The 24,368-nt window shown below is 45.2% G+C and overlaps 1 protein-coding gene across 2 annotated transcripts; it reads left to right on the top strand.

Moving 5' to 3' along the window:
* The first annotated feature begins 120 nt into the window (after positions 1 to 120).
* On the top strand, positions 121 to 23,762 carry Usp42 (ubiquitin specific peptidase 42). Of its 2 annotated transcripts, XM_052754379.1 has the most exons (18): positions 121 to 240; positions 4,623 to 4,869; positions 6,056 to 6,256; positions 8,983 to 9,093; positions 9,832 to 9,934; positions 10,678 to 10,745; positions 11,327 to 11,397; positions 12,307 to 12,389; positions 12,989 to 13,100; positions 13,481 to 13,621; positions 13,789 to 13,889; positions 15,378 to 15,531; positions 15,993 to 16,721; positions 16,825 to 16,919; positions 17,961 to 19,424; positions 20,282 to 20,583; positions 22,116 to 22,167; positions 22,735 to 23,762. In XM_052754379.1, the coding sequence occupies exons 2-17, from the start codon at positions 4,632 to 4,634 to the stop codon at positions 22,121 to 22,123; spliced, it is 3,981 nt and encodes a 1,326-aa protein (XP_052610339.1). In that variant the 5' UTR covers positions 121 to 240; positions 4,623 to 4,631; the 3' UTR covers positions 22,124 to 22,167; positions 22,735 to 23,762. The 2 variants fall into 2 exon arrangements, with proteins under 2 accessions (XP_052610339.1, XP_052610337.1); XM_052754377.1 differs by lacking the exon at positions 22,116 to 22,167.
* The last annotated feature ends 606 nt before the right edge of the window (positions 23,763 to 24,368 follow it).

Raw genomic sequence — 24,368 nt, 5'->3', positions numbered from 1 at the left:
CGCGACGGCCCCTGGGCGGCGGAGGCCGTGGCGGCGGCGCGTGCGGGCGCGGCCCTGGCGCGCCCCCTGGCGGCCCGGCCGGCGAGCTGCGGGTGCGGCGCTGACCCGGAGGCGGCGGCGGCGGTGCCCGGATGGAGGCACGTCATTGTCCCCCGCCGGGCGGCTGGGCTGTGTGCGGCGGCGGCGGCGGCGGCGGCGGCGGCGGCCGAGGGGGATGGAGCGAGTGCCGAGCCGGGTCAGGTAAGCTCCCGCCTCCTTCCCGCCCGCTGCAGGCTGGCGTGGGGCCCGGCCGCGTGTCCTGCCTTCGCGGCCTCAGTCGCCCCGCCACCCTCAGCCGGCCGCGGCCCGCCGGTACTGGCGCGGCCCCTCGCCCGCCGCCCCCTCTCCAGGCACCGGGCGGCCCGGGGACCCCACGGCTGCGGGACCGGCGCTGCTGCCGCCCGGCCGAGTCAGGCCCGCGGAGCAGGAGGCGGCGGCCACCGCGGGCGGGAGGGCTCGCAGCGAAGGCAGCGCTGGGGCTGCACGGGGAGGGCCGGACCCCCATGGTTGCCATGGCCACCGCGCTCCCACCCCCACGGGCCCCAGCCCGCCCCCTCGGCCAGCGGGCCGGGCCGCGCTGCAGCCGGCTGCTCCCGGGCCGCCCGGCGCGTTTGGAGCTGCCGGGGTGGGCGTGTGCACGCCGGGACAGTGTAGCCGGCGTCCGGGGCCCGCCCGCCGCCCCCCGCGTGACTGCCACCCCCGGCCTCAGGAGCCACCTCGGGCCCCTCGGAGCTCGGGGCTGGCCTCCCCGCCCCCACCCCCGCCCCCACCCCAGACAAACTTTGCCACCCGGGCGCGGTCCACTCGGCTTCTCCGCAGAATGCCCGAGTTGCCCACGCCGGAGCAGGCACCCGAAGGAGAGGCGGGCGGCTGGGGGTGTTGGGGGGAGGAGCCCCGTAGCTCATTCCCCTCCAAAAAAAGCAAGTGTGCCTTCCTCCCTCACGTTCTTTATCTTTGGGGCAGGAAGAACCAACTTACCTGGGGGGAAAGGCGGGTGGGAGGGATCGGGTTCAGATGTTTGAAATGAAAATTTGACGGGACCAAAGTTTTACAATCTAGGACTTTAACCTCCCTAGAATGAATACAGTTGAGATTACTTTTGTTGAATAGCTCTTTTATATTTGAAGGCCTTAGGGCTTGCTTGTTTGTGGTTCTTTCAAGTAAATACACTCAAGTGACAGAAAGTGTTGAGAAACTAGTTAACGCCCCTTTTACAAAGTAACAACCCGATGCAGGTTCTTATAGCTGTCTATGGAGGCTAACGTTTTCTTCAAAGGGTGCATTTTAGACATTTGCTTTTAACATGTCACTCATTCAGGTGCATAGGTCTGTGAATAATCAGTTACACTTGTTTTTACTTAGGGACAGTTTCACTTTCTTTTCTGTAATCATTGAATCAAGACTACAGTAAGTATTTGGTTTGCAGAGGTTTAAGACTAATCATTCCGTTTACTTAAATATAATATTAATATAAATATAATATTTACCTAATATAAAATTCAAATGGCATCTTTTTAAAGTTTCTTAAAATGGAAATGTTACAAGAACTTGTAAACAATATAATACATTGTTTATGAAGAAGTCGTGTATAATGAAGTTTTTTTGTGTGTGTTGACTATTCCTTCAGTGTATGTGGAGTGACACAATGTTTAGTGATAATTGTTTTTTAAAATGAAAAAGATTAACATAGCCTAGCATTTACTCCCCATAAAAGAGACATAACCAAGTAAAAGTTCTCAGTCCTGCTCATTTATCCAACTTTGGTCCCTGTTCAGGTTGCTGGAGTCTTTTGAAATGGTCTCTTGTCACTTTGTATGTCATGAGAGGGTGTTAGGGGAATGCTCAACTTTCATTAAGTAGTTACTACTTTCACAGTCCTGTTTTGAACACTAACCTTCAGAAGCTTTAGTAAGAATAAAGTACAGGAGCCACATGAATCCTGTCTTAACACAGTATAGTTGGGTTTTAAGAAAGGTTATCTCTATAAGAGGCAGAGTTTAGTTTGATACCTGATAGTTTTAGGGTAAGATTTCATTGGCTGAATATCTAAATGAAGAATGATGAATGGATTTGGTTAGTCTTGCCAGAATCAAACAATAACATACTTATTGATGACTAGAATTGTGTTTTCCTTAATATTTTTTCTTTTAAGCCTGCCACCCCACCTTTCCTAGAATAGTGATGTTTTATTTGGTTGGTTGTTAATCATTGTCTGGAAAGGTTGCTTATCCCAGGAAAATCGGGTTTTACTGTCATTAATGTTATTTTAACTAAGGGTAGATTAACCTTTCCTTATTGCTCAATTTTGGCTTTCTTCCTTTAACTAACTCTCCCTCCTGTTTCTTGTTTTTCTTTCTTTCATCAATACACTTTTTATTTCTTTTGCCTGTAGGATGAGAAAAGTGTAAACTTTACTTGGATAATAGGTTCAATCTTTCTTGTGAATGAAGGTCATTTATCTTTACTTGATTAAATATTCAAATCAGATATAATTGACTTTCTATTTTTATATAACTCTTCACATTGTACTTCCCTTTAATTAAAAATTGTAAACAAGAAGGTTGAAGCTTTTAAGAAACAACCTTATATTGTGAACAGCAAGCACATGGTGACACTGTTCACTGAAGTGGCAAGTACGTGAGGATTTTATTACCGTTTGTACTTTACAGTAGTGAATATCTAAAGGCCAGATTTTAGAGGTGCTTCCTTAGTTCAGAGTTTTTTTTTTTTTTTTTTGGTTTTTCGAGACAGGGTTTCTCTGTGTAGCTTTGCGCCTTTCCTGGAACTCACTTGGTAGCCCAGGCTGGCCTCGAACTCACAGAGATCCGCCTGGCTCTGCCTCCCGAGTGCTGGGATTAAAGGCGTGCGCCACCACCGCCCGGCTTAGTTCAGAGTTTTTAAAGGACTAAATGAGATGCCTTGTAAAATCACTCAGCACAAGCCGGTGCTCAAAGCAAACACTAGTTCCTTCCTGTTTTCATGATTCCATTCATTTGTAGAACACATGTTTGGAAAGCTTTCCCCATGCCAGGTAGGGTGGAGTAAGTTTTTACTGCATGCTACTGTAGATATCAGCAGAGGGCAGTTTTTAGGATGGGTTTCTGACCCAGTCTTGGGGTGAAAAGTGTTGTCAAGGAAACACTCTAGGGTGGGTTTCTAATACAGTCTTGGGATGAAAGGAATTGTCAGGGGAAACATCCTAGAGGAGTGAGTGAATTCTAAACCTGAGGATTGAAAGTGTTAACTGGCCAGAAGTAGAAAGCTGGAAGATAATAGCTTGCAGGAGCTCAGTGAGAATGGGGACTAAAAATGGACCCTATGGTGGGAACGTTCCAGAGACCAAAGTGTGCCAAGATCAGATACTGGGAAGAGCCATAGGGAGGTCAGTGGAACACTCCTAAAAGGTTTTCTTCAGGGTGTGACATGTAGATTCTTAAAAGCACTGTGTTGACTAGGTGGTACAGTGGTTGGACAAGCAACAGCCCAGCCGAGTTGCTCGGCCTTGGCCTTGGCTCTCTGTCCCAGCCACTGACTAGTTTGAGTTGCTATTACTGCTTCATTCTGTAAACCTTGCAGATTTTGACTGATTGAAGGTTCATCATGAAAATTTAGCAAGTTAATATATATTCAGCAATTAATATGATGCCCAGCACATAGAAAAAGCTCAATTAGTAGATTTGAAAATAAGATTCATAGAGAATTCAATACACACATTTGTGTTCAAAGTTTGATGTTAGTAAAATCACAGGTTTCATTTTAAAAGTTATAAATCCATATATGTAGACTTCAGGAAAATACATTTCATTGATAAGACTTTTTTGTAGCTATAATTTTTCAAAACTTCAAATTTCATACAATGGTATTTTAGACTTTGAGTTAAAAATCAAAGCTAGGCCGGGCAGTGGTGGCACAAACCTTTAATCCCAGTACTCAGGAGGCAGAGCCAGGTGGATCTCTGTGAGTTCAAGGCCAGCCTGGTCTACAGAGCGAGATCCAGGACAGGCACCAAAACTATATGGAGACACTCTGTCCCGGGGGGAAAAAAAATCAAAGCTACATATTCTCTTTATGTAATTAAGATTTTGCCCTGAGAAATGGTATATGAATTGAAAATGTAGTCAAGTATATTAAAAGTGTGGAATGTTCCTAGCTTAAAGCAGTAGAGATGAAAAAAAATGTTCTTAGTTAAATATATAATTGTGAATTGAGGTGCCTAATTATAAACTGAAAGATGATTTGGGGGATATGGTATAGGATACACGTTTTTTGTTGTTGGTGCTGCTGCTTTTGAGACAGGGTCTTGTATTGAACTCTTGATCCCCTGCCTGCACCTCTCCAATGCTGGGATTACCGGCATGCACCACTATGCCAGTTTAGTTTATGAAATATGGGAGATGGAACCCAGGCTTCATGGATGCTAGGCAAGACCTTTACCAGCTGAGCTACATCTCTACCCCCACTAATGTTTTATGTTTGGGTGATTTGTTTGAAGATAGTGTTAAGTGGCTAGACAGAAATTTCCAGGCTGGCGAAGTAGACTGCTCTTCTCACCCTTTGACAAACATACTTTTTGTCTTTTGCAGGGTTGAAAAATGACCATAGTTGACAAAACGGAACCTTCAGACCCATCATCCTGTCAGAACCAGCCTGGCAGTTCTGAGGCGGTCTCACCTGAAGACATGGACACAGGCTCTGGCACCTGGGGTGCCGTGTCTTCAATAAGTGATGTTTCAAATCATACACTTTCATTAGGGCCAGTGCCTGGTGCTGTAGTTTATTCTAATTCATCTGTACCCGATAAATCAAAACCATCGCCACCAAAGGACCAAGGTATGATTGCAGAATTGCTGCCTGAGCTCCTGTGCATATGCTTCGGAGGGCAGTGCTTTTCAAGTCTGCCACTGTCTCATTTTCTTCTAATGAGCACTCATTCTTCATCCCCCCACACCCACTACGAACATGTGTCACACATAGGAGGGTAGATTGAGTTTTAGTTCTCAGGATATGGATGTTTTTTTTTTAAATTCCCAATTTATTGAAGGATAAACTTTTATCTTGGCCTCAAACTCATTATGTGGCCAAAGCTGGCCTTGATTCTCTTGTCTTCCTGATTCTCTCATCTCTACCCCCGAATGCTGGGATGGCAAGCAGGGCTGGGGGTTAAACGCAGGACTTTCTGTGCCTTCTAGGGAAGCATTCTATTAACTGAGCTACAATCCCAGACCCTTTTTATGAAAAAGTATGAGAAAATAGATAGAATTCTAGTGAACGCTCACATAGCCATCAGTCAATTTTGACATGGCCACTTAGCTGTACTCCACCCACTGACCCCTTCTCCTGTGTGTGTGTGTGTGTGTGTGTGTGTGTGTATAAGCACATGTGCCTGGGGAGTTGTACTTAGTAGGCACACACACCTTGTCTTTCCCTGGTATTTTGAACAAGTCTAATATGCCACATTGTCTATAAGAATTTTAGTATGTACATCTTAGAGAATTCTTTCACAAAAATAAAAAATGTCTGGGACTGGAGAGATGGTTCAGCAGTTAAATGTGCTGGTCCTTCTTGCAGAGGACCCTAGTTCACTTCCTAGCACCACTGTTAAGTGAGTCACTATTTGTGACTTCAAGCCCAGGGGGTCTTACACCCTCTTGTGGCCTTCATGGGAACCAGTGCTTGTATGTGCCCACATGTGGGAACAGACACACATAAGTACAAATAAATCCAGTCAGTATTGTTTTTAATTAGTTTAAATGAAATCTACACATTAAGTGAATTTATATCTCTAAGATCCTTTCATTTGTATCCATCCCTTGTGTTTGAAAATGATTGAAGAAGCCCGATGAGAGGAGTTGATCTCACCTCAGACTCTGGACTTCAGTGTGGCTGTCTCCTCGGTGTTTGTGGCAGGTTGAGAATGAGGTAGAGGAGCTTGATCAGATCCAGGCATTGCTGTGTGTTTTGCTTGTGAAATGTGCAAAGCTTTGTTTTTAATTTTTTGTTCTCTCTTTTTTTTAAGTCCTAGGTGATGGCATTGCTCCTCCTCAAAAGGTTCTATTTCCATCTGAAAAGATTTGTCTTAAGTGGCAGCAAACTCATCGAGTTGGCGCTGGGCTCCAGAATTTGGGCAATACCTGTTTTGCCAATGCTGCATTGCAGTGTCTGACCTACACACCACCCCTCGCCAATTACATGTTATCCCATGAACACTCCAAGACATGTGAGTGCTGTGTACTCTTGTATGCATGTTTTCAGTGCTGTGGTTTGCTTCCTTGATGCTGTCTTGAACATGAAGTATTTAGTGAAGTTACATGGCCATGGGCATGGTATTTTGCTCAGTGGTAGTGTGTTCACTTAGCATGCACCAGGGCATTGGTTTAATCCTCAGCCTGTAACAACAACAACAAAACAAACCCAGAAACCAAGTTATGATTACTGGGAAGTTGGTTTGCTGATTTAGAAACCGGGATGAAGGTGGGATGTGGGGGTGGGGGTGGGGGACGACTCAGGGTTAGTGTTTGGGTTGCATAAGGAGCATTTCACACCTAATTTGATCTGTAAAATATTTTAAAAGAAGTTTATTTTTGACATTTGACATTTCAAACCCCCCTAGTTTTTGGGGGGTTGGGGTGTCTCACTGTGTAGCTCTGCCAGCCTTAAAATCAAGGCAGACATCCTCCTCAGCCTTCCAAGTGCTGGGGTTAGAGGTGTGAGCTGGCATTCTTGGTTTTAGATTTCTTTTAACTCAGTAGAAGCCCAGCTCAGAGTTGATTAGTGAAATTTGAAATGAAATCATTCAGTTCAGGGGTTTTGACTACTGTCCCCATCCCTCTCCACAGCTTTTTTGAGGTGTGATTGATATACAGTAAATCACATACTTCAGATTCACAGGTTAATTGTGAGATTGTGACCACATTTGCCTTCATCCTATCCTAAGGTTTCCTAGGGCTCCTCTACTCTGCCCATTTCCCTGCTGCACCTGCTCCCTTCCTCTACCCTGGGCAACTCCTGATATGCCCTTTCACAGCAGATGAGTTTGGGTTTTTTTCTAAGATGTCGCATATATGGAGTTATAAAGTATGTATTTTATTTTGCCTGACTTGGCATAATTAATTCAACGTTATTCTGTTGGTTGCATGTATCAGTGGTTTGTTTTTATTGCTGAGTAGTATTCCATAAATAAGCATACCACTATTTGGTTGGCTATTAACCTGTTTTGAGCCATCACGAATTACACTGCTCCACACTTGGGAGGTGGAGGAAGGAGGACCAGGAGTTCAAGGTCATCCTCTACTACAAAGTGAGTTCCAGCCAGTCTGGTCTACCTGGGACCCTGTCTCCAATAAATAAACAACAACAACAAAAATTTAAGCTGGTGCAAATATTTGCCAGTCTTTATAAAATAAGTATTTTATATTTCTTGAGTAAGAATGAAATGGCTTCATCCTATGTTGGGCACATAACTTTTAAACAGTACAGAACTGTTTCCAAAGGGATTATGATATTTAAGTCCTGACCAGCAGGGATGAAGGTTCTGTTTGCACCATACATTTTCTAACACGGTGTGAACAGGCCTCTTTTTTTTTGGTATTGGGGCTTGAACCTAGGGTCTCATGCTTGCTAGGCAAATGCTTTATCACTCAGCTGTACCCTCAGCCCCAGTCTTCACCATCATGACCATTCACCATCAGGGACATTTAGTAGTCTCTCTGATTGTTGGGACTTTTGTTTGTACTTCCCTAATTAGTAATGATGTTAAACATCTTCTGGGGAATCGAACTCTGGATACTTACTTTTCTGAAATGAAATACCTATTCAAATCTTTTTTTTTTTTTTCTTGAGACAGGATCTCCTAGCCCAGGCAAGCCCACACAGGCTGTACTACTAGTAGAGGATGTCCTTGAACTTGTGATCCTCCTGCCTCCTCCTGAGTGCTAAGATTCCAGGTGTGCACCACCATGTCCTGTTTATGGAGTGCTGGGGTTGGAGCATAGGGCTTCATGCATGCTAGGCAAGCAGTCTGTCATGAGCTTACATCTTCGGCTCCCCCTCACCTTTTAAATCCTGCCTGTCTGTAAACAAGCTAGTTTTACAGTTGTTGAATTTTGAGGGTTTTGTTTTTTTTTTTAATATTTTGGAAATGTTAGATTGAGACTTGTAAATGTTTTCACTCACAGGTGTCTTTTCATCTCAGTGTATTTTGGAAAGTTTATTTTTTATTGTCCGAATTTGTGTGCATTACTTTTTATTTTTTATCAGTTATATCTAAAATGTTCTGTTAAGAAGTCTTGAGCTGGCAGCTGGATGATCAGGGTCAGGTTGCTTGCCACCAGGCCTGACAGCCTGAATTTAATACCTGAGACTCATGTTGTGGAAGGAAAGAACCAACTCCCACAAATGGTCCTCTGCCTTCCACACACTGGCATGTGTGTCCAAACACATACAAACACAATAAATATGATGTAAAATTCTTTACCTAGTCTGAGGTCAGAGATATTTTTACTGTTTTCTTCTAGACATTTCCTACTTTTAATCCCTTTTTAGTTAATTTCTGTGATGTGCTGGAGATTGAACTCGGCCTCACACATGCTAAGCATCTGCCACTGTGCTGCACAGGTCTCTGCTGCTGTAGTTGTTCACATTTTTGTGCTTAGAGAGTAGCCTTCTTCCACTAAACAGCCAGAACCTTTGTCTTGCACTTCTGCTGCTTAATAGAGATCTGACTTTGGGCACATTTCTTCTCTTGTCCTTAAAACAGTCAGTATAGACCAATCACTCAGGCTTCCTAGAGTAATGAAATGAAAACTAATGATAGCAGCAAGCTCAGGGCATGCACATGGGAGCTGGCACTGTTGCTGCATCCTGGGCATCTGCCACTCAGTTCTGGTCTATCTTCCTGTTGCATATTGTCACATTTTGCCCATTTGGATTCTTATTATCTTGCAGGCCACGCAGAAGGATTTTGTATGATGTGCATAATGCAAACACATATTACCCAGGCACTCAGCAACCCTGGGGACGTTATCAAGCCCATGTTCGTCATCAATGAAATGCGGCGTAAGTTTCAACTGCAGTAGCTCATGTCAGTATTCCATGTCTAGTTATTTGTTATCATCCACATTGCCTCCTTTTCGTATTTTGAGATAAAGGCTCATGCTGTAGCCCAGGCTAGCCCCAAACCGATGGCACTCCTCCTGTATCATCCTCCCAAATGCTGAGGATGCAGGTGTACAACACTGTTCAGAGCTTGTATGCAGTTTTCTTACACACTTCATGCTTTTTGAGACAGGGTCCCAGCCTAGCCTTGAACTTGCTGTGTAGCCAAGGATGGCTCTGAACTCCTGATTTCCATATCCCAAGTACTAAAGCATAGGCATGTGCCATCACTCCTAGCTTATCAATGTGCTTTTTGTGCTATATCTTTTTATCATTTTAAGTAGCCAAGTTGTAATAAAAATGAATACAAAACTCATTCAAGGTTGTAGCTGGGTAATTAGGTATATGGTTATCCCTTTGCCTAAAAAGCTGTTGAAAATAAGAGGTGATCTGGGTGTGGTGATGCAAATACTTATGATCCCAATACTTAGAAACTGAAGTCAGGAGGATCAGTAGTTCAGGGTCATCTTCAATTATATGGGGAGTTTAAGGCCCACCTGAGATCCATAAGACTCAGTCTCAAAAAACAAGTCATTCAGGGATTTTTCCAGGCACATAGTTCAAGCTGTAGCTTTTAAGGGTGTCACCATGGCACAGGGTATCTAATAATAAGGCCTTGTCTTTCTTCAAATCTTATAGGTATAGCTAGACACTTCCGTTTTGGAAACCAAGAAGACGCCCATGAATTTCTTCAGTACACAGTTGATGCCATGCAGAAAGCCTGTTTAAATGGCAGCAACAAGTAAGTGAGCAGAGTCAGCGCTGCTTCGTCAGGCCATGCTCTCAGCCTGTCTCCTCGAAGGCACAAGATCTGTCTGCTGTACCTTCCCCTGATCTGCAGTCTTTTAAAATGACTGAACTGTAAGGAAATGGACTTACTGTACCCATTCGGATTTGTTGATCCTACATGCTGGGCAACAGTCTTGCTGCTGTTTAGTTTCCAGGTCTGAATCTAGCTGCTTTTCCTCTTTAGTCATGCCTGATGCTTTCCTTGTTCATCTCCAGACTCTGAAATCCCCCCCCCCCCCACCCTCTTCGGGTATCAGTTCTGTAGCTTTTTAAAACCCAATGCAGATCCAGGAAGACTAGAATGAAAGGTCACAACCCACCTTTGTGGTTGCAGATACCTGCACATGTCCCTCTGTGCTCTCACTATCTCAAGTCTCAAGGATGGGTCTGAGTGACCATTTTGCTGAGCAGAGGAAGGTGCTCTGCCTTCAGCTCCCCTTGCCAGGCCTCAGCAAGGAAAGCAGCACAGCTCTGCAGAGAGCGTCTTCTCAGTTCTCTGCCTCAAGTTCCGTCCTAACAGGTCCTTCCCTCCTCTTAAGGCTTCCCAGTGGGCTGATCTCCAGCTGCCACACATGCTGACATCATTGTTTGTGACTCTCCTCTGAATTCTTGTTCCTTTATAAACAGATGCTTTTAGAATCCGGCCACAGTACTTGCCGAGCTCTCCTCTCATGTCACTATCTGGATGTTTTTCAGATTAGACAGACACACCCAAGCTACCACCCTGGTCTGCCAGATATTTGGAGGCTACCTAAGATCTCGAGGTAAACTTTGTTTGAAAGTTCATCATAACATACACACTTAGGGTTTTAAAATGCAAACAGTAGGGGTGGAATAATAATGAAAAGTAGATTTCAGGTCTGCTCAGACCTTTGCTTCTAGTATATTCTTCTGGTACGTGCTTATGCACAGACAAACTGGGAGCATACTGTGCATAAGCTCTTCATATTTCTCTTACTGCTAGAAAGCTTCCAGTTGAAGTTAGAATTCAATCTCATTTCCTGTTGAGGAATAAATGGGTTTCTGTTTTGATGGTATTAGTATCCGTGCACTATAGAGCATTCATAATCAGATACCTTCATGTGTGCAAACGCTTGTGCAGGGTGAAGTCTTCTAATTTCTGGATCATAAGGTATCTAGAGGTTATAGAACTTTGTATTTCAGCCAGTGGCTTATAGGGGCTAAGTTTATGGCACTTCTACCCACAGTGTGTAGGATTTACTTACAGGCTTTTCGCTCACTGTAATAAAAGTTGTATCTTTACATTCTTTATTTTGAAATGTATTCTGTCCTTTCAGTAGTTGGTAAGGCAAGAACTTACTGTTCATATTTTCTTTCATTTCAGTTAAATGTTTAAATTGCAAGGGTGTTTCAGATACCTTTGATCCATATCTGGACATAACGTTGGAGATTAAGGTGAGTTTAGCAGTTAACGGTAGTTAACATCCTTTCGTAGCCTTGGACTTTTTATGAATGTTCATATCATTCAAACATCGATGGTGGTTGTTCTTAGAAATTTTAGCTCATTGAACTTTTCACAGTCTTGTTTTTTGTTGTTTGGAACCTTTGTTTTTCTGATTACAGATGCAGTTCTGTGCTTATTTAAACAAAGGAGAAATATTGTATAGAAATGCAAAACCTGTTTCTCAGAATCATTCTTGAGTGGTGTGATCTATACTGCTCCACAATAGCTTGCTTGCTTTTTAAAAAAGATTTAGAAACTTCAGTGTCTGTGTATCTGTGAGTATGTGTTGTGTGTGTGTGTGTTCCTGCAGAGGCTAGAATGGGGCATTGGATCCCTGGAGCTGGAGTTATAGATGATGCGAGCAGCCTGTGGGTGCTGGGAACTGAACTCTGGGTCTTTGGAAGAGCAGCAAGCACTCTTAACCTTTGAACCATCTCTCAAGCCCAAAATTGCTTCCTGTTTATGAAGATAGGTTTATGATTATGCCTTAGCCTGTCTGCTGTTTTCATTTGATTCTGCTTGGAAGTATTGTTCTCTAGGCAATTTTATAGTGGGTCTAGTAAAGATATTCCATAGTTTACATGCCTGGTTCTTGTTGGTTTTATTTTTATGCTAGTGTAAGTCAAACTGCAATCTACTTTTGTTCTGTTTAATCTGCTTGTCTTTAAAGTGGGGGGTAGGGTATAATTTCTTGTGTAGATGTATAAAAGTAGATACATTATGAACAGTAACATAAAATTACATAAACATTTCCTGTTGCTTTTCTACCCAAAGGGTAGGAGTATATGTGTGTGCATTTGTCTATCTATCTCAACCCCTGGCAGTGTGCATAGTGACATGATGTTTATGCCCTTTCCTAGGCTGCTCAGAGTGTTACCAAGGCATTAGAGCAGTTTGTGAAGCCGGAACAACTGGATGGAGAAAACTCCTACAAATGCAGCAAGTATGCCAGGGTGACAGCTTCCTCCCTCTTTGGGGAGAGGGCTTTGCTTTCCTAGGATTATTTCAAGTTAGACATTGACTCAATTTTAAGTGCTTTTTAGGTGATTTTCTTTTTCACTGTCCTTTGTGCTTGGGGTACTGGGTGTGGAATCCAGAGTCTCACATGTGCTAGGCAAGTTCCCTACTATGGAGCTGTATCCTAACCCAAGTTATCAGTTATTGAGTGTTTGGAATTGTCTTTTTAAAGGCAGAGTCTTTTATGTGGCCCAGCCTGGCTTTTGAATTTTAATCTTCCTGAACAATCAGATTACATATCTTTTATGTTGTCAGGCAGTTCCTTCCATTATTAATTATTATTACTACTCTGTGTATGTGGATGTTATGGAGGATTGAACCCGGGGCCTTGTCCATAAAAGGCGACCCACACCCCCGCCCTCCTGGAATTTCTAATTTTACTATTTTGACTGAGATGTTTTGTTGTTGTTTTTATTTAATTTCTTTGTTTTAAATATTAACTTAGAGTATTTTAGGAAAATAAAAACTGAAACACTGAAGTATCTATACCAAGCATCCCAACCTTTCCTTCCTGTGTGTTTCAAGGTGCAAAAAAATGGTTCCAGCTTCAAAGAGATTCACCATCCATAGGTCCTCTAATGTTCTCACCATTTCACTGAAGCGCTTTGCCAACTTCACTGGTGGAAAAATTGCTAAGGTATATACATGATTTGTGATTTTTTTTTAATCACTGTACATTGAATTTTCCCCTTTTCTTCTCAATTAATGATGAAAGTGGCTAAGATATAACACATGCTTGAGTCACTTAAAATAAGTCATGAGTGACATCTAGAGTTGTCCCTGTTACATTTTGTTGAAGATTCACGGTGTGGATCCTTCCTTATTTATGGCAAATAAAAACAATGGGATTACCCTCAGCTCTCTTCTACTCCATGCATTGGCTTTCTGGGGTCAAGGGTTGTAGGTCCTGCTAGTCCCTTCCTCAAACACCATCCTTAGGTGTATGCCTGTAGTTGAAAACATGGGCCACCTGTGTCTTCAGAGATGACGGCCCTAACTCTTCCCATTTATTTTTAGGATGTGAAATATCCTGAGTACCTTGATATTCGGCCCTATATGTCTCAGCCCAATGGGGAACCAATTATTTATGTTTTGTATGCTGTGCTGGTACACACTGGTTTTAACTGTCATGCTGGCCACTACTTTTGCTACATAAAGGTAAGCTGCTGGGTGGCTAGTAAGTCTGCTGTGGGACAGCACTGGATTCCTGGGGTCAACAGTGGGGCTTTTACAGTGAGGTGTGATGGTCTATTTTTCTTAGGTGGTTTTTGACTGTGGTCCTTGACATCAGACTCAATCCAGCCTCTCTGTGGTTTCTTTGACAGGCTAGCAATGGCCTCTGGTATCAGATGAATGATTCCATCGTGTCCACCAGTGATATTAGGTCGGTGCTTAACCAGCAAGCTTACGTGCTCTTCTATATCAGGTATTGACTGGAACACAAGTTGTCAGCTTTGCTGTTGTGTCAATTTCTCTTCCCCTCATCAACATATTTAATTTTGAGCTGCTTTTTAAAAACAGCAAGTTAAAGATTAATTGCCATGTGCCTGAGCATGAGGTCTTTCCGAGTGTAAGTTTGCTGTAGCTTCCTGCTCCCTGACAAGCGTAGAAGGAGGGAACAGCAGCCCCGAGGAGGCCATGGAAGGGGGCTGTGTGCTCTTGTGCTCTTCTCTCTCAGCCAGTACCTCCCCAGCGTGAACACAGGCCTCTAGTGGACACTGCCAGCACTCGGGCCCACTCTGTCTGCTGTGGCTGCAAGCTCTTAACTCACCAGTTCTATTTTTGGAGAAATCTGATACATGCTCCAAGTTGTCTCCTTTCTTTGTAAGGTACTTGGGGTAGAACCCAGGGTCTCAAACATGCCAGCCAGGCCTTCTATCAGCCACATTTTCAGCCCCACAAAGTATGCCAAGTAGCTGAAAATTAAGACTATCCCCAGATACTCAACCAGGTCAGAATGATCATATCCACAGGTTGAGGTACTATACCAGTGTTAAGAGTAATTTGTTGGGGGAGATCAGGACTTTACTGTATAATGCAGAATGACCTTGATTTCTTGATCTTTCTGCTGAGAGTGATTTTCATAAAGCCTTTTTTATTTTTTCTATGCTCTGGGAAAGTGCTGAATGTATATGGAGGGGAAACAGTTTGAAATATTAAATGCAGGTACTGAAAAGAACGGTATGGGCAAAACGCCTGGGAGACAATCTGAATCAGAAGGGGAGATGTAGAGTCATTGACAGTTGATATTATAGATTTTCTATGATGGTGTATATTTATAATTGAAAATATAAACAGAAAAATAGTTTTTTTAGAGAGCAGAACTATCAAAATAATACAGTTTAAAACATAATTAAGAGCCAGGCATGGAGGCTCATGCTCGTAATCCCAGTACTCAGACTCAGGCAGGAGAATTAATTGCCCCAAGTTTGAGGCCAGCCAAAACTACACAAGTGAGTTCCAAGCCATCCAGAGCTTTAGAATGAGACCATGTCTCCAAAACAATAGCAAAAAGACAAAAACTAACGATAACAAAAAATCCAAACTGAAACCAACATTTCTTGACCCAGTTGGTGCTGGGTGTGGTGGTACACACCTTTAATCCCAAGAGGCAGAGGCCAGTGGATCTCTGTATGTTTGAGGTCAGCCTAGCCTACATACCCAGTTCCAAGATAGCCAGGGCCATGTAATGTATCTTGTAGGGGCAGGGGCGCTCATTGAATCAGTTCATTGTGTCCTGCCTCAGCACCCAGCACTGACAGCCTAATGGAGATGGTATGTGTAGCTCTGTCCATGAGACACGGAAGCTCCATTTCCCATTTCTGTCTGACAGGCTAAGTACTGTTGGATTTATAAATAAATCTTCTAGGGAGATGTCCTTCCTCATATAAGCTATTTCATTCTTTGTCCTCAGGTCACATGATGTGAAAAATGGAGGGGAACCCACTCATCCTACCCATAGTCCTGGCCAGTCCTCTCCCCGCCCAGGAATCAGTCAGCGGGTCGTCAACAACAAGCAGGCAGCCCCAGGGTTTATTGGACCCCAGCTGCCTTCCCATGTCATGAAGGTAACGCTTCAGTTGGGAATGCATTTCTGCTTGAATCCCAAACCTGGTATCACTGCAGGAGTTGCCTCATCTGCTGAATTTCCTGCCTGAGGTCACTGTAGCCCTTTATTACATAAAAGGCTCCAGGATGGGGGAGTAGTGATCCAGTGGCTGCTTAGGGAGTGTGTGGAAGGCCCCTCTTACGTGCACTCCCACACTTCTTGTGGGCTAGGTATTTGGGCTCTTAATTAAAGCTGGACTCAGGGAAGTAAAAATCTTTCAGGGACACTTTGTTCATGTCTGTGGGTCATCTTAGGAGTGTGGCAGTGTGGAAAGAGTTTGCTTGTAAACAGATAACAGAATGGTAGGTATTTCTGCATAGGTCAAGCTTGTCAGTTACCAAAACCAAAATGAGAAGGGCCCTAACCATTGTGTACTCTGTGTCTAGAGTCCTGACCCAACTGTTCGGTTCCTCCTTATAGAATGCACCACACTTGAATGGCACCACACCAGTGAAAGACACACCAAGTAGTTCCATGTCAAGCCCTAATGGAAACACCAGCGTCAGCAGGGCCAGTCCTGTTAATGCTTCGACTTCTGTGCAAAGCTGGTCTGTCAGCAGGCCCTCAGTTATTCCAGAGCACCCCAAGAAACAAAAAATTACCATCAGTATTCACAACAAGTTGCCTGTTCGCCAGGGTCAGGCACAGCTGAATAACAACCTCCATGGCCCTTCTCTGGAGGCCCCTAGCAAGGCGGCACCTTCCTCCACCGTCACTAACTCCTCTGCAATACAGTCTACCTCGAACGCACCCGTGACATCAGTCTCTAATAAAGTAGCAAAATCAGTTTCCCCTAGTGAATCCTGTTCTAAGCCCATGGTGAACGGCAAGGCTAAGGTGAGCTCCAGCGTGCTGGTCCCCTACGGGGCTGAGTCCTCAGAAGAGTCTGATGAGGAGTCAAAGGGCCTGGCCAAGGAGAATGGTGTAGATATGATGGCCAGCACTCCCTGTGCCAGGCCAGAAGCTGAAGATGAGAACGGTGAGGCTTCGCCTCAGGAGCTTCAAGAATCTGTCACGTTAAATGGTGCTAATAGCCCAGACAGCGACCTGAGAGAAAACGGCCTGGCCTTTGACAGTACCAGCTGCCAGGTCCAGCCCGATCTACACACAGAAAACCTCTTTTCCAAACTTAATGGTCTTCCTGGAAAGGTAAGCAGCAGGGAGGGAGGTCTCAAATCTCATAGCTCACTTAGCTGGATTTCATTAGGCATGGAGCTGGCCACTGGAGCTGAAGTACTTTGTTTCATTGTAGGTGACCCCTGCTCCTTTACAGTCTGTTCCCGAAGACAGAATCCTCGAGACCTTCAAGCTTACTAACCAGGCAAAGGGCCCATTGGGTGAAGAGAGGTAGGAGTCACGTCAGTGAGTGTGCCAGTGTGAGTTGAGCACACAGTGTGAGTGAGCACACAGTGTGCCTGAGCACATCAGATAGTGGAAAGGCTGGTATGATCGATAGTCTGTGGGTCTTGTTAGCTTACCTCTTAGAGTAAAATACCAGCCTAGGAAGCCAGCAGTCACGTTCCCTTGATGGGTTCAGCTGACGTTTCCTCCTGCATGCCCTCTTGCAGGTGTGGTATTCCTGGAAACACTGGTTTTTTTTTTTTTTTTTTTTTTTGGTTTTTCGAGACAGGGTTTCTCTGTGTAGCTTTGCGCCTTTCCTGGATCTCGCGCTGTAGCCCAGGCTGGCCTCGAACTCACAGAGATCCGCCTGGCTCTGCCTCCCGAGTGCTGGGATTAAAGGCGTGCGCCACCACCGCCCGGCCTGGTTTTGTTTTTGAGACGGACTCACGTTGTTGAGACTGACCTCCGGTCCCCTATGTAGCTGAAAATGGCCCTGAATTCTCAATCCTCCTGCCGCCGCCGCCTCCTGAGTGCTGGGTTGTCAGGTTGCACCATCACACCTGCTCTACACAGTGCTGAGGGCAGAATCCAGGGTTTGTGTATGCTGGTGAACACTACCAACTGCACTACACCCTTAGCCCTAGATCTTGAGACAGGGCCTCACTGTGTAGTCCAGGCCGGCCTGGAACTTACTGTGTAGATCAGGCTGCCTTCAAATTCTTGCCCAGTTTCCCAAATGCTGGGCTTACAAATACGTGTAGCCACCATGCCTGGCTACATGTAGCTCTTCAGATGAGTTAGATACTTAGCTGAAAGTATGAAGTGTCTAGAGCTGCAGAGTTGTGAAAACAGGAAGTAGTCCTGATGCAGATTTCTTTCATACTTAATGAGGGAAAAGAAAAACTTGGTTTCCAGGAATGATGAGCCTCGTACTGCATTTCATCAGCTATGCTTAAAGTACAGGCTGTTGAGCAGGGCTGTCTGGCAGTCCTGTGTAGCTGTCAGTCTCACCATCGCTTTTGTTTCTTTGTTTTGATGGGGCTGTAGTTGGACTACAACAAGGGAAGGCCCCCCGAAGGACCCTGTTTCACAGCTGGAGCCCATCAGTGATGAGACTGGTCCCTTTGAGACACCGGAGGCCGTCACCAATGGGAGCGTGAAGACCCCTACGACCATGTCACCCCTGGAACCTACCATCAACTGTACCAAAGAAGACTCCTCGATTGTTGTTTCAGCTAGCCCTGTGGAGGCTCCGCCCTCCATCACCGCTCTTTGTAACACCACCGGTACTACCTTGGGGGATGCTCCAGCGCCCGAATCGTGTGACCCTGATGACTTGACTACCAGCCCGAGCCAGCCAACCCAAGCAGTGAGAGGGGAGAGAGCCGAGAACTCGCAGGACCCCACCACGGCTGAAGCAGGGGAGAGGCTGAGCCCGGCTCCCTCAGTGCTCACAGGTGATGGGTGTGAGCAGAAACTCTTCCTTTACCTCAGCACAGAGGGATCCGAGGAAGCGGAAGACTCTTCCAGAAGCTCAGGGATCTCTGCAGACACAGTGCCCCCTCAGCCTGACAGGACCACCAGCTCTTGTGAAGGGGCTGCCGAGCAGGTGACTGGGGACAGAGGTGATGGAAGCAAGGTGGGACCCAAAGTTCAAGAGCCTTCCCCAGCTAAGGAAAAGATGAGCAGCCTCCGGAAAGTGGATCGAGGACATTATCGAAGCCGGAGAGAGCGTTCTTCTAGTGGGGAGCATGTGAGGGACGGCAGGGCCCGGACAGAGGACCACCACCATAAGAAGCGGCGCTGCTACAGCCGAGAGCGGCCCAAGCAGGAGCGCCACCCTGCTAATACATACTGCAATGGGGGCCAGCACCTGGGCCATGGTGACAGAGCCAGCCCTGAGCGCCGCTCCCTGAGCAGATACAGCCACCATCACTCACGGGTTAGGAATGGCCCAGAGCAGGACTGGAGCCGGTACCACCATTTGGAAAACGAGCGTGCCTGGGTCAGGGAGAGATTCTACCCAGACAAGATGCGGTGGGACAAATGCAGGTATTACCACGACAGGTACACCCCGTACACGGCCCGAGAGTGGCGGCCTCTGCATGGTCGTGAACATGAACACACTGCCCAGCCTGGGCGTCCACACAAAGACAGCTACTGGGGCCGTAAGGGCTGGGAGCCGCAACCCCGGGGGAAGGAACGGCCCCACTTCCACAACCCACGAGAAGCCCCTGGCCTTGCCCTGCCCCTCGAGAGGCATCCCCAGGAGAAGGCTGTTCTGGATGTGCAGGAAAGCAGCCACAGCCTCCCTGAGCGCTTTCATGAACACGAAAGTGTCAAGTCGAGGAAACGGAGGTATGAGACTTTAGAAAATGTTGATAGCCGCCTAGAAAAAAAAGCCCACAAAAATCTAGAGAAGGACACTTTAGAAGAGCCAAGGGCGAAGAAGCACAAAAAATCTAAAAAGAAAAAGAAGTCCAAAGATAAACATCGGGATCGAGACGGCAGGTGAGACCTGGAGAGGGGACCCAGTGGCTGAGCTTGGAGTGGCCACAGCACTTGCCTGGCCAGCTCTGTCCCGATGATACCAAGCCAGAGGGTTGGGTCTTGCTCCACCAGTTTGTTTTTTTTAATCATGGGAGTTTGCTGAGGTTTGATTATTTTACCCGTCTCTAAAGTTTCACACAGCTTTTAAATTGTTGGTCCCTAACTGCTCTCCCTGGCCTGACATACATCGTCGTATTTGTGTGTCTGTTGTATCTTCTCCTCTGCCTGCTTGCCCACTTGGAGTGAGTTTAGGACACACTCATTTCTTTCTTTGGCTTTTGTCTCCTTTGTAGGCCACCATTTCTCATTTTGAAGTCTTAAATGTTTTTGTATCTTTTTTGAGGCCCAAGCTGGCCTCCAACTTAGATCCCCCTGCCTTAGTATCCCCAGTGCTGGCATTTACAGGCTGTCACCACACCTGATTGGTTTTGCATCACTTAGGAGCTTAACTGTTGGTGACAGTCTTAATTGATGTCTGAATTGTGAGCATGAATGCAATTCCTGTATCTTTTAGCTGATATCACTTAACATTAAAACTGGGGAAGATTGCCATAGCTATCTGTAAACAGGCAGCAGGTCACGGCTGCCTTCTGTCCTGTCCTGGACATGTGGCAGAATGTGCCAAGCCTGGCTAAGGCAAAGCAGTGCTGTGGACCGTGGTGTTGTAATTGAAGACCTTGGGCTTAACACTTGTTTCCGTGAAAGGAAACATGTTGGCAGGAGAAATTTGCCCAGAGATGCATAGCCACTGTCCCGGGGGATGGAGACCCAGGACTGCAGTGTTCCTTGATGCTGAACTCTGGCTGCTTCTTCTGTAGGCACCAGCAAGAATCCGACTTGTCGGGAGCATACTCTGACACTGACCTCCATAGACACCGGAAGAAAAAGAAGAAAAAGAAAAGACATTCGAGGAAGTCAGAGGACTTTATGAAAGATGTTGAGATGCATTTACCGAAGTCCTCAAGCTATGAGGCTGTCGGCCATTTCCGGAGAACGGAGGGCACCTTTCTGCTGGCTGATGGCCTGCCTCTGGAAGACAGTGGCTCTCTCCGGGAGAAAACCAAGCATTTAAGGATGGAAAGCCGGCCTGACAGATGTCATCTGTTAGAGTATGGCCAGGGTAAGAAGATGGGGAATTAAGGACACAGCTCTTTGAGTAACGTGTTTTGGGAAAGGTCCTGAACACAGAAATGTAAGGGGAACAGAAGGGTGTGAGAGTGGACTCAAGATGCCCCCAAACAAGACCCTCCCGATGAGCAGAGGTGTGGTTTGACCTCTGGCTGGGTGTGACCTCTGTTGAAGGCCTGAGTACCCTCCCAATGAGCAGAAGCGTGGTTTGACCTCTGGCTGGGTGTGACCTCTGTTGAAGGCCTGAGTTGCATGGAGCTGGGCCGGGCATAACCTATGTGCTCAGACCCCCTGGAACTCAGAGCGCCTATGTGTGTCACACAGAACTTTGGCTTTTAAAGTATTCTGTGCCTGTGTGTATATTTGTGTGCACTCACATGTACATCTGTGTGTGTGTGTGTGTGTGTGTGTGTGTGTGTGTGTGTGTGTGTGTGTGTGTGTGTGTATTGTGTTAACTTCTGAATCCCTAAAGGCCCTAGCATATCCCAGTTCCTAAGCCATAACTCAGTAGTGTGGTCTCTAGAGATGTATCTACAATGTGAGGCTCTGGCATCCTCCAGGCTGCTGGTTTCTGAGGTGTTTTTACTGGATCTCTTCTCCCTAAATGATGGTTCCAGGCTAGTCCGGAACTCACAATCCTCCCTCACCCTCCTGAGTGCTAAGATTATAGACCAGTGCCAGTGTGCTTGGCTGCCCCTTTCTCTTCCTACCCTGTTTCTAATGAGCTTTTCCTCTAAATGGGAGCATTTGGCTTGTAAAAAATGTACGGGATATGAATGTCAGTAGGGCCAGAGCAGAGGCTGGCAAACTGTAGCCCTGGGGCTACAGCCTAACCTGCAATTCAGAACGGCTCTAACACTTGAAAGTACTTAGTAGTATTTGTTCAAGTGAAACACTGTGTGAAATCAGTAGACTTTAGCTGAAGCTCGTGTTTTGTGTTGTACTGTTTTGGTGCCACTCAGTAGAGGTAAGACATGGCCTGTCCCATCGAAAAGGTTTTCATCATCTGGTCCCTGATATAAAAAGCTTGTCCATTCTGCCCCAGACACTCAAAGATTATGGTCACGAATAAAAGGCACATGTGTTGCTACAGAGATGTGTTAGTGACCGAGTGGAACCTTTTGCTCTTTGGCAGTCCACCCGTACACTGCATCAGGCTACCCCAAACTGGTGGCTGGTTTGCAGCTAATGCCTCTGCACCCACACCTCTGCTGTGACCACTGACCCTTCCTTACAAACTTCAGTTCTTCCTACAGCTCTCTGTAGGACTCTCAGCTCATTTCTTTGGGCTGAAATCTGTCTGTCACATAAGAATGTACAGCAGTATGCTGGGGCAGAGACCTGGTCGTCGGGCATGGCTCTAGAGCATCCTCTATTGGTGTTCTTTGAAGCACTGCCAGCCAGTGTCTGCTTGCTCATCCTGTAGGAGTGATTTTTCAGCAGCTGACATCAAACTGCAGGAACTGATTGTAGTCAGTCCTCAGCTATACACACATTAAATTGTTTCCTCACTTTACCTTCCAGGTGATTAAAGCCTTGGCCTCATAACAAAAAAAAAAAAAAAAAAAAAATTACGGTAAGCAATTCTCCTGTCTCTGTTTTGGTCGTTTGTAGAAGTGCTGAGTGGATATAGTTGGGTTTATTCTGAAGAAAAGACTGGAGTCCTGGGGGTCTGTGTCTCCAGCATACACTCAGCCACTAGCTAGCGTGTCTAGACATGGAAGTTGTGCTGAGAAGTGGGGTTAAGTATCTGAGAGCAGAGAAGAACCACACAGGGGTCAGGGCCATATCTGGGGGTCCTGATTGTTGGTGTTTTATTGTATGGCCATGAGAGACAGGAACTCATAGCCCACACTTGGTGAAGCAAAAAGAACAATGTCTGTCAGTCCAGTCTGCAAAGAAGGCTTTAAAATGAGCTGCTACAGAAGCTCAGTTTGCAGCTAGTTAACAGGCTTTGTCATCAAGACAAAGACTGTAAGCTTCTCCTCTGCCCAGTGAAAGTGGAATCTGAGGCGATTAGCAGCTGTGGGGCCCAGCAGATGGCGCCTCCCTGGCTTCCCAACTACAGTTCAGGAAGGAACTCACTTTAGGAACTTTTCATCCAGCCTCCCTTCAGCTAATGCTTGCACCTCTTTTCTTTCAGATTCAACATTTTCAACAGAAGCCATCCCCAACCCAGCTTAAATTATAAACATAGAAAGTAACTTTGTCCAAACTGCGTGGTGCTTCTTTAGTAAATACTGTACAGACTTTACCATGGACAACTTTTTTTTTTAAGGTTTTTTTTTTGGGTTTTTTTTTTTTTTTTTTTTTTTTTGGTTTTTACCTTTTCTTAATTGCCCTTATTCCAAACGGATACTTTGTACACTGCTGAACATTGTAAATTACCGTGTACATAAAAACCACACTGAAAATAATGCCCTGGAATAGACCATCTCAGATGCTGCTTAACTACAGACTCAGGTTGACTACTTGTATTTCATGTAATGTTCCTCCAAGCTAGACATCTGGTGCACAGCCAGCTGGGAACCATGGACTTCAAAAGGACAAACCCACAGTGCGTCTATTTAATTTAAAGACCCAAGCTCTCAACTAGACCTTCGAGGGCTTCCTCTGCAATGTCTGATACTAGAAACTAATTTGCTTCACATTTTAGTTGTATTCAAGAGTTGAAGATGTATTTTATAGACAAGTTCTGTTTTTGAACTTTGTGGAACTATTCCAATCAATTTACCAGTTATGATGAGTATTTGCATTATGAATGTATAATCCAGACATTATTTGTAAAGCCTACAGTATGTTTTTATTACCTAACACTTTTTATACTGTGTCTCGTCTCGACAATATGATATTGGAGTCTGAGTCGTCAGCTTGATCCCTTCAAGTTTCTAGTTACAGACAAAAATCATACTGTGATTTTATTTTTAATATGGATATGCTATCAAACTGTGATACACTTATAATTCACTGGTCCTGCATCAGGAGACGGGAGTGGGGAAAAGACTGTATTTAATACAGTGTGTATCTGAATAATCTGTATGGTTTATACAGTTTGTGTTGTTCAGAGATGTCTAAAGTTGATCTTTGTTTTTTTAAGATTAAAAAAGCACTTGCCCCACTGTATATATGGCATGTAAAATTTATATAGTATATAAATGGCAGCAAATTCAACGACTCTGGCTCAATTTTACTCTGTTCTCCATAAACTCACAGCCACGTCTGTTTTGAAGAATTGAGTCTGAGGCAGTTGTGTTTTAGCAGTGTGTTTTTATTTAGGGAACACAGTATTTGCAATAGTTCTGACAGCTGTAAGCCCTCCATTTTACTAGCTGTTTGCTTTGCAGTAAAAGAGCCAGAAATTCTGATATCAACAGTAATAGGATATTTTTTCATGCAGGTTGTGGGAGTATGTACATTGTATAACAAACACTGCAGAAATTAATACATATGTACATTATTTACATACTAACTTTATTGTAAATAGAAATGTTTTCTAAGATAAAAAGAAAGAAATCACTTGTGGTTTCTGGTCTGTAACAGACCTAACTTGTCAGCAAAGCACAGCTGTAGCTCTGAAATCAGTATGACACGAAGCACAGAGCTGCTGCATCTCCAACAGCTCCTAGGTAGACGGTGGGACCACGTCACTCAAGTGTTCTGACACCTCCAGGGCCAGTCTACCTACACCTGAAAATGACACCAGGGCCCAGCAGGACAGGAAACTGTCTTTGGCCAGAGTAGGGCTTAATGCTTCGATGATAAGTGCAGACAGGGCGT

Source organism: Peromyscus californicus, unplaced genomic scaffold (assembly GCF_007827085.1).
Source record: "Peromyscus californicus insignis strain IS unplaced genomic scaffold, ASM782708v3 Scaffold_2__1_contigs__length_46816999, whole genome shotgun sequence".
Lineage (NCBI taxonomy): Eukaryota > Metazoa > Chordata > Mammalia > Rodentia > Cricetidae > Peromyscus > Peromyscus californicus.
The sequence above is the reverse complement of the archived record's forward strand: the minus strand, read 5'-3'. Positions and strand labels throughout refer to the sequence as shown.

Bases quoted from the DNA above. Each gene is read 5' to 3' on its own strand.
- Usp42 (XM_052754377.1), top strand. From the start codon at position 4,632: ATGACCATAGTTGACAAAACGGAACCTTCAGACCCATCATCCTGTCAG. The intron at 9,935-10,677 runs GTAAGTGAGCAG...GATGTTTTTCAG, and splicing joins TGTTTAAATGGCAGCAACAA to ATTAGACAGACACACCCAAG. The intron at 20,584-22,734 runs GTAAGAAGATGG...CTTTTCTTTCAG, and splicing joins TCTGTTAGAGTATGGCCAGG to ATTCAACATTTTCAACAGAA.